The sequence below is a fragment of the Anguilla rostrata genome, chromosome 13 (assembly GCF_018555375.3).
Source record: "Anguilla rostrata isolate EN2019 chromosome 13, ASM1855537v3, whole genome shotgun sequence".
Classification (NCBI taxonomy): domain Eukaryota; kingdom Metazoa; phylum Chordata; class Actinopteri; order Anguilliformes; family Anguillidae; genus Anguilla; species Anguilla rostrata.
Window position 1 is genome coordinate 37,804,581 of NC_057945.1, and position 18,663 is coordinate 37,823,243.

At 44.2% G+C, this 18,663-nt stretch overlaps 2 protein-coding genes across 2 annotated transcripts; both read left to right on the forward strand.

Moving 5' to 3' along the window:
• The first annotated feature begins 1,099 nt into the window (after nucleotides 1-1,099).
• LOC135237709 (specifically androgen-regulated gene protein-like) lies at nucleotides 1,100-7,969 on the forward strand. Its single transcript, XM_064305079.1, has 4 exons — nucleotides 1,100-1,261; nucleotides 3,864-4,036; nucleotides 4,573-4,756; nucleotides 5,521-7,969. The coding sequence occupies exons 2-4, from the start codon at nucleotides 3,932-3,934 to the stop codon at nucleotides 6,516-6,518; spliced, it is 1,287 nt and encodes a 428-aa protein (XP_064161149.1). The 5' UTR covers nucleotides 1,100-1,261; nucleotides 3,864-3,931; the 3' UTR covers nucleotides 6,519-7,969.
• A 3,969-nt stretch (nucleotides 7,970-11,938) lies between these two features.
• Nucleotides 11,939-17,812, forward strand: LOC135237710 (T-complex protein 11-like protein 1). Its single transcript, XM_064305080.1, has 10 exons — nucleotides 11,939-12,336; nucleotides 12,574-12,686; nucleotides 12,993-13,125; nucleotides 13,442-13,562; nucleotides 14,717-14,937; nucleotides 15,305-15,441; nucleotides 15,579-15,778; nucleotides 15,929-16,110; nucleotides 16,385-16,557; nucleotides 16,857-17,812. The coding sequence occupies exons 2-10, from the start codon at nucleotides 12,602-12,604 to the stop codon at nucleotides 17,087-17,089; spliced, it is 1,485 nt and encodes a 494-aa protein (XP_064161150.1). The 5' UTR covers nucleotides 11,939-12,336; nucleotides 12,574-12,601; the 3' UTR covers nucleotides 17,090-17,812.
• The last annotated feature ends 851 nt before the right edge of the window (nucleotides 17,813-18,663 follow it).

An 18,663-nucleotide genomic window follows, 5' to 3' on the forward strand; every position in this document is an offset into this window, starting at 1 on the left:
GTTATTTTGAGTAATCTTTCACCTCTTTAAAATAGTATTAAACGGGCCTTCGTGTGAGAGCTCTGATCCACTTGGACAAGCCTGTGCCTTTTATACTGGCACATTGTGGATAAGACAAACAATGCGTAATAAAAATCACAGATGCTGTCAGTCTCGACGAGAATACAAAGTCCTGGTCATTTCCGATGCAGCGTCTCACTTAATGAGGATATCTGATAGCACAGCCCTGTCGGGACATTACCCACAATGCACTCTTAACACAGCGGGCTACCTTCTATTGTATTTGTTGGATAAACTGCAATTTGTTTTTTGACAGCAAATTTCCTATCTCTGAAAGAATATTCTTCATGTGTGCACGCATACAAAATGTAGCATTGCTTCTTTGAAACATGAATGCAATGGGCAGATGTTTTCAGTAATAATGTTTTTGAAGAAATACATGTGTTATGTAGGCTACATTGTATTTTTATTCGTTTATTTTTTTTAAATCTATGTATGCATAACATTGCCGATGAACATAAGTAGGCTAGTATTGCCATAAAGAGTCGTTGTTTTATTTTGAAAATACTGCGCGTAGGCTAGCCTACTGTAAGTAATGAACAGCTACATGCAAAACGACAAAAATTTACATAGACGATTGTCAGCTTTGGCGCCTGGGATAATTCACGATAACGGCAGAACCTGCACAAGCACCTGCATCTGCACAATCCTATTTCCGCCTGAAATATCTGATAATGGCCGCGCGATGGGATCAGAATCTTTGCAACGAGGTTTTTATAGGGTAGAAGGACCAAATATTAGCGTCTGAAACGAAGAAACTGTAGAATTATCTACGCCCTCCCAGTCCCAACACCTTCACACGCCTCAGAATACTACTACAACATGAAATAGTAATAATAATAATAGATATTCTTGCACAACAAGCAGACATGAAAAACACCTGAGCAGTACATGTCAAAACAGGAAATGTCTCATTCATATACTTCAGAATTAGGATACATTTATGATTCAACTTGAACTGGCCTTTTCATTGGTTAGACCTGAAGATGACTAAGGTGACGGAACAAGGTGATTGGTTAAGGAGTGGTTGCACTTCAGCCCGAAGACCTCTCTGTCCATCTGTGTTCATTACACAGTAGCCTACTTACATAGTTTTGCTGGCAGTACCGAACGCGCTTGAGGGTATGTGTAAAGCGCGCTATACCTTACGGAATATCAGTACTCTACTAGTCAAAGGAGCCTATATTGCCTCATCATACAGGTGAGTTATTTAATTAACGAAACTGAAATGATCTCCGCCTCATGTGAGACAGTCAGTTGTAGATTTCAGGATCAGTGCGTTGTAATAATCGCTCTTCTGGAATTAATCATTCGTCCGGCTAAGTATGATATTGATATTCTTACTCTCGTTGCGTTTACGCACGTTCTAATTTGATGCAAGACACGCATTGTGTGTAGCCTACATACGTTTGAAAATGCCGCTCGATATTTGCCGGTGTCGTGTAAACGATTTTAAATAGCAAATGGAAGATGGACTTGTTATACTGGACTTACTTTATAGCTTTTACAGTTTAAAACATTAGGCCCATAATTGTGACAAACGATTAAATACCGCAACAGGACCGTCGGGCGTATACCTACTTCGGTTTTTTATTTATTGCGGACCAACAGTCTTCTCTGGCGGTTACTATAGACTGGAATATTGACCATAATATTGTCAGTGGATAGTTATCATTATGTCGCCTTTATTGTCTTATATGGTATTTACCTTACAGTGTAAATATTTCACTGTATTTATTATTATTATTATTATTATTATTATTATAATTATAAATACTACAATACAAGAACAATATCTTATCCGCTGGCCATTTGGGAAATGCACATACGCACTCACATTTTTGAGCATATATGTCGACGGAAATCGTTTGTGCAGCCTGTTTATTTATTTTTCGTGCGTTCGGGGCAGAATTGTCAACAGAAGTTCTGTACAGAGATATTTATTTGCCTCGGGTGCCCATGAAAACTGACAAGTTCTGTTTCTTTTTAAGCGCAAACCACAGTCTGTCTGTCTCTTTTTGCATTTTGTGTCATTTGCAGCGTCTTGTTTATATGTTAATTTGCCATCGTATTGCATGGTTAAATATTCTCGGTCATGGCGCACTTAAGATAGGCCTACAGGTGTAACGTCTACTGAACCCGTCTTCGGGCCCGAGGGTGCAGGGGGCGAAGCAATAATAAACGCTTAAAATTTAACCACGAAGACGATATAATCCCGTCTGACTGTGACATAACGAGCCTGCGCGAGTGGGACGCACGCTGATCGTCTCATTCAACGGCCTTTGAAAGCTCTACTTTTTGATCTTACTGTAAGGTTGGATTGACGTGTGTGAAAGCGTTGTATATACAGTAGGAGCTAGCATCCTTTCCCGAAAAACGTCTGTACGTGTGGTTTACCTATTTAGCGGGTTCAGTGGTGGTAACAAACAAAAACAATAAATGTTGATTTGTGTATAATATGGTATAATGATGTGGAGTGATTCTGCAGTAACAGTAATTTTTGACATTAGGAATAGACAGGCAGACACCTGCATCATTGTTTCATGAAAATACAGAATACCATCTGTCTGAATGAATCACTTTGGCATTATTTATAAACTCTGTGATGCCCTTGTTAAGTACAAATAGATTCATACATGTCACATCCTTCAATGCATTTAAACTTTTACAGACTCAGTACAGGTAGTTCACCTGTAGCAATGCAATGTGCTATGTGTCCAACTATACTATACCTGTGGAGGGGGAAAAAACACTAGATTTTTGTTTGGTTCTGATTTGCATATTGGTCCTATCATCACAAAGATATTTGCACGAGATTAATAAGGAATAAAGACAATCTGTTGTCCCACAACCCATTCCATGCAAATCTGAGCTTTGGAGATGTTATCTCTGTTTCCAGAGTGAATCCATTGCACAAACGTTCTGTTCAACAGAAGGAGCTTTGTCAAAGAAGCTGAGATTTTTTTTTAAGAAACAGGAACAAAATAGCTTTTAAGAAATGTCAAAATCCCACTTAGATGCGTGACTCAGTTGCAAAGGAGAGCATTTCATCAAATCCCTTTTTGAAAACCTGATTTTTTTGGACATGAAAAAAAGGGTCCTTTTTAATGTGTTCACAGGAGGTGAAAGGGTAGTGATGTTTACTTTGCTTTATCTGGTGCTACATTTAGTGCATCTATAGATTCTGATCGCAAAGGGGGGAATTGGGATCGCAGAATGGGAGGCTAGTGTGTCCAGTTATCTGTGTCATGTGGACAGTGGAGTTTTAGACTGAGATATGTCGTTACCCTGCATCCGGTTGTAAAGCAAGCACATGACCTGGCATATTATAATCTGGGTTATATAAGGAGATAAGGGGATTACAGCTGCAGGTGTATATTACTGTGTGTGTGTGTGTGTGTGTGTGTGTGCTCTCATTACTCCTTTCAAATCATTTTAAATATACACAGTTAGGTATGCCCATGACTGAACACAGTGGGAGATCCACTAGCCTTTTATGTTGCAAGCAGATAATTAGGCTTGCTACAGGCTTCAATATATTATTCAGCTGACATCATGGTGACGTCATCTCTGTCCATTTAAAGCTTTTTCTTTGACATAAAGCATCATATGTGTGCAACTACAGCCACAGGCTATAGTGTAGTGTTACTAAGAAACACATTGTAAGAGTGTATACCATGTTTTACTAAACATTTAAATAATACCATACGTAAAAATAGGCTAATTAATCAATACCAAATAAGTTGTTCCATAAGATGCTCTGCGTGGAATAACGTATCATTGCACGTTTGTCCCTGTGTTAGACTCTCAGCTTCTTTCAGCCAATTGGCTGAGGCCTTCGAGCGTACAACTTATCGCCTTCCTGCTTGCAATGCCCAAGAGTGACACGTGGCCGGACGGCGTCGCCGTGGAAACCCTGGGCGGCACGGACAGTGCTGGCAGCTGTGATAGTGTTGTCAGCATCCACTCCGGTTTGGTGAGTAGCCTGTGAAGATTTCACCCCCACGTTCACTGTGTACTAAACAGCTTTTAGGTCAGCTTGTGTGCCTCCTGACGAACAGGCAGCGGTAGTTGAGCGCACTGCTGAACCTGAGATCTGCTCCCTCCCATCTTTCAGCCACTCCCCCCCTCCCCCTGACCTGGAGGTTTGCAGCTTCTGCGGAATTTTAATAATCTAAATGATATTACTCACAAACCTATTATTAAACTAACCGTGGTCTTAACTAATTAAATGTGTGTGTGTGTATATGTGTGCGCGCGTGTGCGTGTATGTGTGTGCGTCTGTGTATGCGTGTGTGTGTTTGTGTATATGTGTGTATATGTGTGTGTGTGTGTGTGTGTGTGTGTGTATATGTGTGTGTGTGTGTGTGTGTGTGTGTGTGTGTGTCTGTATAGTGTGTGTGTGTGTGTGCGTGTGTGTGTGGGTGCGTGTCTGTGTGTGTGTGTGTGTGTGTGCGTGTGTGTGTGTGTACGTGCGTGCGTGCGTGCGTGCGTGTGTGTGTGTTACTGCAGAGCGATGCCAGTCTGGAGCAGCTCTCTGCTGAGGAGCGGGAGTGCATCCTGTTCCTGGAGGAGACCATCGAGTCCCTGGAGGCCGACGAGGACGGCGACCGGACCGGCGGCGAGCCCGATCTCCGGCCGAACCCTGGGAGCCTGGCCGAAAAGATCGCCCATCTCTCCGCCTCTCTGTCAGGCTGTGAGTTATCAGCTGCGTGTCTGCACTGCTAATCAAATGCTGAAGATTTCTGTAAGATTTTATATAATCAGCTCTGCACTGCTAACCAAACACTGAAGATTTCTGCAGGATTTCACATAATCAGAGCTGTGCACTGCTAATCAAATGCTGAAAATTTACGTTAAGATTTCATATAATCCCCCACAACCCCCTGCTCCCCATTTTTTTTTGTTGTTACCCCCATGGCAGGTTGATTTCTAAAGCCTGCACACACCCCTGGAATAGGCTTTCCCCGAGCTTTAGCTGAACAGACTAAACCAGAACCTCAATGGCAATGGCCAGAGGGCTAAAACATTAAAATGACCAGATTCAAAGGTAGAGGTAGAGATTTTTCTTTATTTCATGCATTGCAGCATGGCCTTGCATGTTGTGAACATGGCTTCTGACAGCTCTGAATTACTGTAGTAAGATAGGGTTGAAGTGCTATACACATTGCCTTTTTATGGTTATCAAGTATTGAAAAGGATTCATATGTTTTGAATCAGCACTAATAGGGCTGTACCAAAAGCTTTGGCAGAGCAGGACTGATGCCCAGGCCATAGTTTTGGAGCAGAGGAACCTTCCTTAAATGTCCACTCTTTTTTCAGGGAGCTTATTTGAGGTGCACAAGGTCCAACAACCATTCTATTTCTCCTTATGTTGCTATTTTTTTGGTGTTATTTTTCATTTGTTCTGGCAAATTTGGTGCCGGCTTCCTGAAAATGGCCTTCTTTTCCCCTCCCCAGCTATCTCAAGACATCTCCATGATGGTCCTACAGGAGAGGGGGAGAGAGAGCACAGGCCTGTCCAGGGCTGCCTGGTGCCCACTCCACTGGTGATGGCAAAGAGCGGGCAACCCAATGCTGAGCCTGGCACGGGCTCCCCACCCACCGTCTCCCCGTGCCCGCTCTCCAAGACAGGCTCGTCCCGGGGTCAGGACGCCGCGGCGGCAGCCAGGAGAGCAGGGTGCCAGGATCGCCCCAAAGCCGGCTTGGCCAGGGGGCCGCTGTCTTATGAGGGTCTGCTGGAGCTGAGGATGATGAAGCCGACCCTGAAGAAGCACGCTCAGAGCTTCTCTTCTGGAGTCAAGGAGAGGGCCAAGCCGGCCCCCAGCGACCTCAGTGAGGGGAGGCAATCCAGTCGCCCCTCTGACTCCACTTCCCAGCATGCACCTCTTCACCTGACCCTCAAACCCAGGGTTACCCCTCCGACGGTTGCACCTAAACCTAAAATTCTCCCACCCAGCGTTGCCGTGACAACCCAAAAAGCGCCTGTCCCAAACCCAGACTCCCAGACGGACTGCCTGGGCACGTCGCCTCGAGAGAGGGTGATAATGGATCCCCAGCAGGTGAGGAGAGAGGCTCTGCGTAAATTAGGGCTCCTGCAGGACGGGGGGACCGCCCCCCCTTTCGTCACTGGGACCCTGCCGTCCGCCACGGGCCGCCCGCGCTCCAGGAGCGACCTTCCCCCCGCCCCCAGCTCACGCCCCCCTCCCCCGCCCGTCGGGGCCAAGTCCGTGACCCTGGAGCGCTGTTCGGACAGCTTTAAGCCCCGCCCCCGTGCCCGCACCGCCTCGCTGGGACACGGGAGGGAGGTCAGGGCCCCCCAGCCGGACGCCGCGGCCGAGCCCACCTCCCAGAAGCCCCTGTTCCCGAACGGCATCTCCGCGGCGATGGTGCCCTGGAACCAGACGGGCCAGGTGAGACAGGAGGCTCTGAAGAAGCTAGGACTGCTGAGGGAGTGAGAACTCACCCCTCCCCCCCCTCCGCAAACCCAAAAAAAACTGCACCCTGAATGCTGCACCATCCTGTCCCAGCACAGGTGACCAAGTGCCCCCCTCCCCCCCCCCACTGGCTGTAGGTGAGAGGTGGAGTGATTGACGCTTTGCGCCAGGTACTGGATCGACTGAAACACAATGAAGATATTTGCACAGGCGGAGAACGCAGCGGTCTGTGGAGCACAGGGCTGTGGGGTGAGGCACAGGCTGGTACCCTGCCCTGCAGGCTGACTGTTCTGGGGTCAGCATCCTGTCACGTTTTTTTTTTTTTTTACCTTTACTGCTAACGTTAAAGAATAACACCAGTAATTACACTTTTCTATTTCAGTCTAGGCAACATATTGTATGGAAGTACCAAAGCCAAAAATTACTCTGTCCAACTCCCTGTCCTTTTAGACATTTTCCTACCCCATTTAGCGTTTCACCAGGAAAGCTATTTATTTCAGTTGTGCGCTGGTGCCATTAAATACTGCTCAGAAAGACATTTTAATTATCAGAAAATGCAACTTTTTACGACGAAAAACATAGACAGTGTAGTTTTTACCACACTGTTAGTGTTTTCAGTATTTTGGTGCCGTGCCGAACTACATTCCACATATCGAAAAATCAATCTTTGTCACTATTGTTTCAGTAAAAAAGTACGAAGGTCAGGTTCTTCGTAAATGGTGAATTATGCTGACCAAAGCTACACTTGTCTTAATACTTTTTTTTGGACAACAACGAGTTCTGTGACTTCCAGTATAGCGCTGTTGGCTAGATGGACAATAATTGGTTTGTAGGATAAATTCATTGAGAGCTGGACAGAAACATTATTGGTTTTGGTCTTTTAATAGGATATGTTGATGATACTATAAAAATGAAAATTAGCAGTGTTATCCTTTACATACTAGCACAGTAAAGGGGTGTGGGCAGGTACACACTGATGCGATGCCTTAAATTATTTTGATGCTGCAGTCACTGCGACTACCAAGCTGCCTTCAATAGACAACAGATATGTGCTGTTTGACCTGTACTTAATAGATATCTATATAGGAATGTTAAATTCAGCATTTGTTAATCTTCATTTTAAATGAAAGAAAAATAGATATTATTGTGCGGAAGTATCTATAGAAAACAATAGATTTTTATTTTATCCTGATATTTGTTTATCAAGCAGAAATTAATTTGCAGAACTGTTTTTATACAGAAATTTTCTCCTCAAGGACGAATACAGGTGACTGCACATTTAAAAAAGCAGGAGCCGTCATAAAAGTGAGAGCTTCGGTGTTTTATATCCGTTCGATCAGAGCTGAATCTAACGTGGCTTGGCCTTCGATCACCCCTGTCATTGACTGAAATTGAAATGCTGCTGCTGGGCGATCCTGTGTAGATGGCACTCAGTGAGATGAATCAGCTGAATAAAACATTTTGTCCTTTTCGCATGCTGTTGTGAGTCACCGGATTACCTTTTCACCTGCAGTTATTCCCCATCCCTCCCTACCCCCCTGTAAATGACTGTAAGCTTAGGGTTGTAACTAGGCAGCTGTTTCGTAGGTGACTTAGGTGCATTAACTGTCTTAACTACTGCTTGTATTTTTTTCCATAGACTGCGTTGTTGCCGTTCTCGTTGTGTTAGTGTTAATCAGTTTAACCTTCAGGGTCCAAGTTGAACTATGCGGTTGTTCCCTGCACTTGGACCGGTACTTCTCTCTAGGGGTTTCGTCATACTTGTTCCTGGTTATGGTCATACACTTTGTTGTACGTCGCTCTGGATAAGAGCGTCTGCCAAATGCCTGTAATGTAATGTAATGTAACTAGACCTTGGCTCTTAAATCAGGTCTGCTCCTGGAGCATTGCCTCACGCGGTTTAATCGCGTTGTTTTGCTGAGCTTGCAGATCGGTAACTTGGAAGTGGCTCCGAGACAAAGGAGGGTAAAGGACTCTTCGTGACAAAGGAGCCGTTGAACATGGCTGCCTTTCCTGACATCGGCTCGTCTCCCCTGTAACTCGACTCCCGCCGAGCGACTGCATGCTCGAGCTTCTCCGTTACACTCGTATCGCGTTGCGTTCACTTAGCGGACGCTCTCGTCCGGGGCGACTTGCGGTATCGGAGAAACGGCGCGCTCGCCTGATTGATGTGGCCGACGGCGCCGGACCTGCCAAACGCTGGGCCTCATTCACGAAACGTGCGTACGATCACATTTGATCGCAAACTGTGCGCAAGAACGTTTCCAAGAACATTCCGACATTCAGCATTTTGTTCTTATCAGTATTTTTTGATGGATTTTACCTTATGCTAATCACATGACCAGGATTGCACATAAAATTTACAAACAGTCAGCATTCATCATCTCATACACCTGGGACACACACAAATGCACACGTGTCCTGAATCCCATATTTGCTTTATCGTAGTTACATTTTTAAGAACAATAGTAAGAATAATATAAGAAAAGTTTTGTGAATGAGGTCCACTGTGTCAGTACAGAGGAGCTATTCCAGCTGCTTTTCTGAACATGTTGAATGAAAAACTGACTGATCTATATTCTTTCCATAGCTGAATGCAATTTGGTGGTATTTTTGGTGCACAGCATTTCTGAAATGTTATGGTGAATTTCTTTTTTTATTGGAACAGGCCTTAAAAGTATTGCGTCAGAAAAAAACAAATCTTATGTGCTTAACACTGATCATAGTCCATTTTTATGTACATTTCCCAGGTAATATATTGCCTGTAACTAGGTTATTTTTATGATAAGAGAGCCTGTGGTCTCTGATTATGAAACCGTGCTCCACCTAAATGGATAAGCACTCGCCCGTTGTTATGGAGTACTTGTGCTTATGGGCGGATATTTGTCCTCTGATCTTTGGTTTAGCGCTTCTGAGTGTTTGAAGTTGAGTTAATAAATGATATTTTTCTACTAAGCACTGAGGAAACTTACATTCGGAGGTATTTTGCAAGTATAATACCAAACACATACGTGAGAGGCATATGCTTTTCAAACCAGAGAGCTGGGCCCAAATATATCAAACATTCTTGTGTTGGATCGATGATCTAGGGTTAGGTTTACCTGATCTATAGTCTAACTTGAGCCCTATTAGCAACTAGATTAGCACTCCGACTCAGGGATATTTGATAAATAAATAGGGGTGCTGTGTCTAGAATTCCAGTTCCCCTTCATTAGTCTGAAAGCCTGGGCATATTTCGGAGGAGGTCAAGCGAAGGTTGTGTAGTTTTTTTTTCCGTGTGTCTTTTCGCCCCTGATAACTCATCAGGGGGCCGGTTCCTGACATTCCTCTTCACGGCGGGGGAAACCTGACGCCCTTCTGTGCGCTCGGGCGACGCGAGGCCTGTCAACGCATCACAGGGCGCCATGGAGACGCCGCCTTTTCCACCGGTCGCCGCTGTGGACGGATGTGCCCCCACACACAAAACACGCCTGACCTCGTTGTTGTATTTCTCACATTACATTTCCAAACGTTTCCTGATGTCCCTGCAAAACACTGTGGTAACATAACCTAGAATATGGGCTTTGCGGTATTATGAGTATATGTTATTGATCATTTTGTGTTTTGCCTGGTTTTTTATTTGATTTTTTAAATTATGATTTTAAATGTATGTAGTATGGGAAATTAAACGCATTTCGTGGAAAACACACAAGCAAACATACATGCACACACAAACACACACACAGCCCCTTTCATGCTATTTCAAACTTAAAGGCATACTGTACAGGATATTTTAGCCTTGCTGTGGTCCTGTGTTTACAGTGAAATAAGTCTCCTCCTCCGTCTTCAAACCCGCCCACTCATCCTGAGTAGGTTATCCAACTTCAGCCAGCTAGCTACCTAACGTAGCTAGCTGGACAGCTAGCTAGAGGTAATGTTGCTAAGAGGCCCAACAGAAAACAAGAAAACTCTGCGTCACTTTTCATCACCTTGGCGAACTTCAGCTGACGCCACCGTCACGGGAAAGGAATTCCAATGTTAACTCGAATTCTTCTGCCTTTTTGTTTTGCTGTATCTGGGGTCTTCTGCCATTGCAGCAGCTTGCTAGCTAGCCACAAACACTCCACCGGAATCTGATACCAAACCACAGGCACTGTAGCCCAGCCCTCCGCACACAGAAAAGAATGCCGTGTTCAGAAACATCCCAAATTTAATTTATAATAGCAAATACAGGTAAAAGTGCACAAATTCAGCAAAACTGCATAAAGATAGAGATTGCCAGAGCATCATAGATATGCCTTAGAAAGGTTATAATACTTCATAATTCTGCATAGTATGCATTTAAGTATGCAAAATGAGGTGTCCCTAGACAAGAGATCCCAAATAGCAACTTTGAAGCTCAGTAGCCAACATTAACCTACTTTATTCCTCTTCAGTTATTAGTAAGTGAATACTTGAGACTGCAGAGGGTGTTTGGTTTACAGGTAAGGTCAAGACAGTTTACCCTCCACTGAATGTACCCTCTTTTCCAGAACAAGGCCTGCCTGCCACCTAGTGGTTTTTAAAATAACTACGGATTCCCCTAACACCTTGTACTTGCTCACTATGAGGGTGTTTCGGAAAAAAATGTCTAATCCTTAATCAGAATTTAAAAAATCAGACAAAATACTGTTATATTTCTCCCCTCTAAAATATTTTGTTTATGGTCTGAAGTCAATTGTTATGCCAATAACGTAGGCAATGACTGGAATCAGCCGATGAATTGAATTTAAATTCACGGCCAGGTCTACAGGTCTAATAACAGCGGACGTTTAAATAGTTCTAACACAGTTTTAAGAGCATACTGAATTGTTCTTACTATGAAAACATGAAATGGCTACAAAAACAATACATAACCATGCATTAACTTCGGATCAGCATCAGAGTTCATTTTGAGGCAATAAAAAAAATTTACTAGCAAACAACGCCTAATAAATGACATATTTCAAAGGAGTAATTCGCCTTCAATGATTGATTTATGTTCCGACCAGGCTCCGATAGCACCTAATCTGGAATATTGTGTACAATGGTTTGGTTTGGTTACGCAAAACGGAAGCCCATATTACTGTGATTAAATGAGCTAATCTCACAAATTAAATGTTTTATACCACTAGATCACGTGTACGTCTCGTTGCCATGGAGGAGGAAAACGCGTGCGAATTTTAAAAACAAATATCCAACAGTGCAGCGTTCAAAAGGGAAGTTTCCGGTCTGCTGTCAAACGAACTTCCCCTTGAAATGGAGTAGAATACCTATAGATTCTAGAACGGTGTGACAGCATTCGGTGAAAGTAAACCCTGCATTCAAAACGGCTGTTGCATTTCATGTAACCATTGTGGACCATAAAACGCTACATTGTGTCCAAAAATTACTCAGTTTGTGCAGCCGATACAGCAGCAGGGAGGAGGCGGAGTTATACGGTTTGTTTTGGTTCAATCCTGGAACAGACCATCTGTCATTACATTAGGGGAAGTGAACAAGCAAGGTGACCCAAACATGAAAAACTCGAAAAAGTGATAAATTCACAGTAATGAAAATGCTAACTATATGAAGCTCTATAATAAGATAATCATCACACGGTCTATAAACAGTACCACAGTAAACGGTAAGAATTAAAACCTGCTAACAATACCTGCCAGCATTCCTCATGTATGGTATTGGTTTATCCCATTTTTAAAATTTGAACTCTGTGTAGCTTTGTAATGTCAATCACAGGTACAGTAGTATCTTGATGGTAAACTAGGTAACTGTCTATCATTTTACATTTTATCCTTTTGAACGATTGTGTTTAGAAGAGAAGCGCACAGTTCCAAACGTGCAGGTAAGACGGTTTATTTTGGTTGCTGAAAAGTGAGATGATTTAAAATTTAGTTTGTACTTTAGAAGTGAATATTGCATACAAATTGGTAACACTTTCCGAAAAAAAAACATATAAAACATGACATTGTAACAATTTCAATATTACATTTTAAAAGTGCATAATACTATTCAATGTCTACGCGTTCGTGTATGTGGGCATCAGTGATGCATTTCTGAATGATATTTTCTGAATGTTTAGTTGTCATCGGTCCAGTGATAAATTAATCATGCCGAACGAAAACAGCGTCGACGGGACAGATAGCGACGCGCCTTCGGAAATACCGAACCTCCAGACACCGGACTCGCCGAGTGGTAACCAAGCTAATTTCGTTTCATCTCTAATACACTCGCGGTGTACGTGCTTTCCATGCCTTGCGAACAGGCTGAACTTAAAATATATTTGGTATAGCCTACAATAATAACACTCAAGTAAGTGTTTGCATACATTTGAATTACAGAAGTGGCAATATAGATATGTTTTGGGGGAAAGTGTAATTTATTGTTAAATTAAATATTTAGTCATGCACCATTTTATCTGATTTGCACATACATTTATTTGCAGTGCAGGTGTAAAACCACTTCTTCCTCTGATTGTTTCCATGCTTCTTTTTTTTTTAGGCAGCCCCCCAACACAGACCTATCTGTTGGATATGGCACAGATGGAACAGTGCGTATCTAATATGACCCTGGCCCACGAAATAGTGGTCAACAGAGACTTCTGCTTCAAACAGAGCACCCCTCCCGAGGACAGGCAAGTAACAACCAGTGTCGTTAATTTGAAGTCAGTGTCAAATTCACTGTGAATACAAACATGTCATGATTGTCAGTGCTTTGGGCAAAATACTGATAACCTTCACGGCATCAGTTATTTGAGGTCCCTGTACGATGTATAAATAGCTACCATCGTGCTTTATTCATTAAAATGGAATTTTTTATAGTTCATACAGTTTAGTAAACACGGGTAGGAATATTTACACAGACACAGATGTGGCTCTGGAGGGCCCAAAGCAAGAACATGTTGCGATAATAAAGGTAACCTTGGGATACTGTGCGCGCTCTGTTTTCAGCTTGGAGGGAAGAGTGAAGGAGATTGTTCACCGTGCATTCTGGGATAGCTTGCGGGCTCAGCTGTCACTCAGTCCTCCAGATTACACCCATGCAATTACCCTCCTGCAGGAGGTGAAAGAGGTACGTCTTCAGTTAGCGGTGTCGCTGGTGCCATATCAGCGTAGCTCATCAGAATATCTGTTTTCCAGACCCTCTACCCCGCAGGGACGTCTGACTCATTTTGAAAATCTTTTCACCCCTTTTGAATGTTTTTTGTTTTGTTTTTCTGCACAGTAGTTTATCGCACACGTAACACATGACTCTGTTATTCTTTAATGTGCCGGAAATCCAGAGGATGTCCAAATCAGTACATCAGCTGACATCTTATACCGCTTCACAGATGTTTATTAACACATTAAAGTCACCTCTCTGTGGATATTTTCAGTAATTCACCATCTTTATAACCATTTATTATAATAATCTTAATGGATTTTTTCCTCTTTATTTAATTTACCCATTTGTCTGACAAGCCATAGTATGAAACAGCCTGGGCTATTATAAATTAATGCAGAATTATAACAGCATTATTTATAATGCACCATTGCCCACATGAAGCCGTTATGTAGTTCACGTATCCTTGATTAACTTTAGTATGGCTGTAGCTGATGCTGGTTGTAACCCCCAGATCCTGCAGTCTCCTGACTGGACTGATGTACTGACCCCGACTGTTGAACTATAACCCCCAGATCCTGAGTCTCTGCTCAGACTGTGACTGATAACCCCCAGATCCTGTGTCTCTGCTGCACGACTGTAAAACTGACTTGTGACTGATGTTAAACCCCCAGATCCTGGTGTCTCTGCTCAGACTGTGACTGTAACCCCCAGATCCTGGTGTCTCTGCTCAGACTGTGACTGTAACCCCCAGATCCTGGTGTCTCTGCTCAGACTGTGACTGACTGTGACTGTAACCCCCAGATCCTGCTGTCCCTGCTCAGACTGTAACTGACTGTGACTGTAACCCCCAGATCCTGTTGTCTCTGCTCAGACTGTGACTGTAACCCCCAGATCCTGCTGTCTCTGCTCAGACTGTGACTGTAACCCCCAGATCCTGCTGTCTCTGCTCAGACTGTGACTATAACCCCCAGATCCTGCTGTCTCTGCTCAGACTGTGACTGACTGTGACTGTAACCCCCAGATCCTGCTGTCTCTGCTCAGACTGTGACTGACTGTGACTGTAACCCCCAGATCCTGCTGTCTCTGCTCAGACTGTGACTGACTGTGACTGTAACCCCCAGATCCTGCTGTCCCTGCTCCTGCCGGGCCACACGCGGCTCCGGGCCCAGCTGGAGGAGGTCCTGGACCTGGTTCTGATCCGGCAGCAGGCCGAGCACGGGGCCGTGGACCTGCACCGCCTCAGCGGGTACATCGTGGGCACCATGGCCTCCCTCTGCGCCCCCGTCCGCGACCCGGAAATCCGAAAACTGCGGGAGCACACCGACCCGGTGCACCTGCTCAGGTGAGGGGCGGGGGGCGGGACCTGCTCCCCGCTGACACCTCCCAGGAACAGGGGGGCCAGTTTTGGTCCTGGGACATGGTTGGGCGGCACTGCATGAGCGAACATTATATTACATGACTGGCATTTAGCTGACACTCATATCCAGAGTGACTTACCCCACCTTCATATTTTTTGCATAGCATCCATTTATACAGCTGGATATATACTGAAGCAGTTCACATTAAGCACCTTGCTCAAGGGTACAATGGCAGTGTCCAAACTGGGAATCCAACCTGCAACCTTACAGTATAATCTGGGTTACACGCCTACTTCCCTACCTGTTATACTACACTCCTAACCTCTGTCCTGCCTGTCGTCCCCTCCCCAGAGAGATCATGCGGGTGCTGGGTCTGATGAAGGTGGACATGGTGAACTTCACCGTGCAGAGCCTGAGGCCACACCTCCTTCAGCAGGCCGTCCAATACGAGCGCGCCAAGTTCCAGGAGCTCCTGGACAAGAAGCAAGGTGAGCTCAGGTCATTTTGGGTGGCCGGTGAGGTGAAAGGCAAAGATTAAAAAGACGATTAATAAAATACGTTTAAAGTAATCCTATCCGGAATAATGAAAGGTCTGCAGCAACATCTTGTATTATATTTTTTCCAGTCTCCTTGGACAATACCACTGCCTGGCTGCAGAGGGCAGTGTTGGGCAGTTCCCCAGTGGGCTCCAGCAGCGAGAGCCCAGAGCAAGATGTGACCAAACCCACAATCCACAGTCCCAGCCCAGTCAGTCCTAGTGCCGTGCTGAACCGGGCCTACTTCCTCCTGCTGAGCTGGGATCCTGAAAGCCAGCTCTATCCTGAGGTGAAGCTCCACTGAGTGTATTAGTGCCCCATCTGTTCTACTGAAATGAACCTAGTCTGTGTAAAATGTATTGTTCAGTTATCGGTATCTTTTTAATATAAACTGCGGTAAAAGGTCAAATCATCTTCATCTCCCCACTTTTCCTCACAGTCAGTTCTGATGGACCAGGCCCGTTTGGAGGCTCTGGGCCAGAAACTGCACCTGCTGGTTCTGGAGGCTGCAGTACTGCTGGTGACCAGCACGCAGTGTGGTGGCGCTGTGTTCTCTGTGCCAGGGTTTGTAGGTAATCTCAAGCAGACCATTACAGCCCTGCTGGAGGGCTGTCACCAAAGGTGAGAGGGGGCAATGAACTGTGGATGGGGCAGAGCAGTCTGTCTCGCTGGGCCCAGGTAACGTACACCCAGGTACAAAGAGGGGGTAAACTGGCTGTACTTTAGCATAATGCTGGGCTTGTCTCACCTATACAATATCATTTCAGAGTTTATTCATAATTAACTGCTGATACATGACGAATTGAAACAGATGTAAGAAACTTTCCAAAGTGGCAGGTGAATATCCTGTTGGGTTTTGAGGATGATTCCTGAAGCCTTTCTCCTGTGCGCTCAGTGGCTTTGATCAGCAGGGGGCGCTGCTGGCTCTCGGGGAGCAGGTTTATAAGCAGGTGCACGAGGCTCTGAGTGCCCAGGGCGGGGTGACTCTGACCCCAGGAGTGGAGACCCTGCTGAAGGGACAGATTTCAGGCCTGGCCCAGGACCACAACCCTGTCCGGAGCCTTATAGGTCAGCCTGACTACCTGCTAACACCGCTACACCACTACCACACTCTTTTGTAACACTGCCCCCCCCAACACGGCTACCACACTCTTCTAGGGGCTCCCTTAATGATTAAACACTGACTTATTTACAGCCATGTCAAAAATACCATGAAAAAAACTGGTTTGCAAGTACCATTGCTTCCTCAGTTTTCACATAATTTGATGGTACTATATTTGGAAGAATGGTAAAATAACTGCAAAAAAGTTCTTTCCCCTGAACTGAAGAGCCATAATGTTGTGTTGTGCGTGTTTTCCCCAAAACAGGGTCCCGTGTCCAGAGCTACCTGCTCGCAGTGCTGGGAGCTCCCGATTCTCAGAGGGGGCCGGCGGTGCCCCCCGCCCTCGTGGTGGTGGCCCCCGAGCTGAAGGAGCTGGCTGGGGCGTTCAGGAGCGTCGTGAACTTCAACCGCATGGTCTTCGGCCCTCACTACTCCTCCATCTTGAAGAAGCTGCTCTTCTCAGGGGGAGGAGCTGAGATGGGCGTGGACTCCCGTTAGCCCCGCCCCCACACTGACAGACAGCTACTGACACCAGTCACCGATAGACTGTAAACATATTGCTCCAAATGAGGATGTATTCTTAGTAGTGTGTTTGGATCTGTATCGTACAGTGTGGCTGTATTCATACTGCCCAACTGGTGGTCTGTTCTGTCTGTTCATTCCTGTCCCCTTTTGATGAAACAAGCATTAACCAATGATGTGATGCACATTTTTGAGCAAAGGCATGTACAGATTTAAAAATGGTAACCATTTAAAATGGTTCAAGCACAGTACATAAGATTTATTTAGTTGTCGGTGAAATGGTGAATCATGAATTCTATACACAGTTCAGTTTTTTATATTCAGATGTAAAATGGTTGTCAGTTGTATAATCAATACGTAATTTTCTATTTGACTGTTTACTGGGTGTATGTTTTCTTTTGGGAAGAATTGGCTGTTTTTATTTTTATTTTTTGCAGTTTGAGCAGACATTGTGATTGCTTTGTATATTTGTAGTTGCCACTATATTTTCCTTTCAGACTGGTTGAGATGTGGGTGCTTGTGTGTGTGTGTGTGTGTGTGAGTGTAAGAGTAGCACTTATGTATATATTTTAGAGCACTTACCAAAGATTATGCACATGTATAAATCTATGTACAAGTAAAGGTGTACTTCAGAAATGTACTGCATATGATGTGATGTCATAAATATTATATATCATGAATATTTATAAGCTTCTTGCAGCCATGTGGTCCCCAGCAGCATGAATTACAACATAATTGCATAATTACAGTATAACAGCTTATGGCGGCATAATTAGTGTCAATAAAACTGTCTTTCAGGGTTTTGTTACAAGGTCCTAAACTCCACTTTATGTTGGGAAGCTGCACTAAAAAATGTTGCTGTAAACTAAAGATATATTTGTTTTTTTTTTTACGTAATTTCTTGTTTCCAAAGTAAATACAAGTAGAGATTCCACAACTTTCAAGTACAAGATAGAAACTGGGATAGTGAAGAAAAGAAAAAATATCACGGTAAAATCGTTACATCTATAGGTGGAAATTAGTGCAATTAATTTTAATGCATCGTCCACATGAATGTCACATTAAAACGCAAAGAAACATGAAACGGAAACCGATCGCTAGGAAAACGCAAAGCTTTTGGATGAAACGTAAACTGACCGATAGAGTTTTGAAATGTAATATTCCCCGAGGCAACGCGACTGTAGCAGCACAGAAGCCTCTTTATCTGATACCAACAGCCAACCGACGCTAAAAGCCCTGAACGTGGATGACGTCGGCACCGCCAGTGTGACCACATACAGCCGAACGCTACCCGCTTTCAGAAAATGACTTGCGGGGATTTGCTTAGCTTTTAAAAGCTTTGCTGCGCTCTTTGTTCAGATGCATCCTGATGTAATGGTTGCAGAAATAATTCCAACTGTAAAACAGCACAGTAAGGCCCTCACAGCAACCCGATTCATTGCGGGTCCGTTGTTTTACCAAAACCCTACATTTTAATGTACCTACATTAAAACCACTGTTTGAAATAATTAGGACAGATAATTGGGTTAACATTTCTTTTTTAATTTATT

Coding starts and splice junctions, on each gene's coding strand:
- LOC135237710 (XM_064305080.1), top strand. CDS start 12,602: ATGCCGAACGAAAACAGCGTCGACGGGACAGATAGCGACGCGCCTTCG. Junction 13,563..14,716: donor TCCTGCAGGAGGTGAAAGAG/GTACGTCTTCAG, acceptor TGTAACCCCCAG/ATCCTGCTGTCCCTGCTCCT. Junction 15,442..15,578: donor GCTCCTGGACAAGAAGCAAG/GTGAGCTCAGGT, acceptor TATTTTTTCCAG/TCTCCTTGGACAATACCACT.
- LOC135237709 (XM_064305079.1), top strand. CDS start 3,932: ATGCCCAAGAGTGACACGTGGCCGGACGGCGTCGCCGTGGAAACCCTG. Junction 4,037..4,572: donor TCAGCATCCACTCCGGTTTG/GTGAGTAGCCTG, acceptor GTGTTACTGCAG/AGCGATGCCAGTCTGGAGCA. Junction 4,757..5,520: donor CTCCGCCTCTCTGTCAGGCT/GTGAGTTATCAG, acceptor TCCCCTCCCCAG/CTATCTCAAGACATCTCCAT.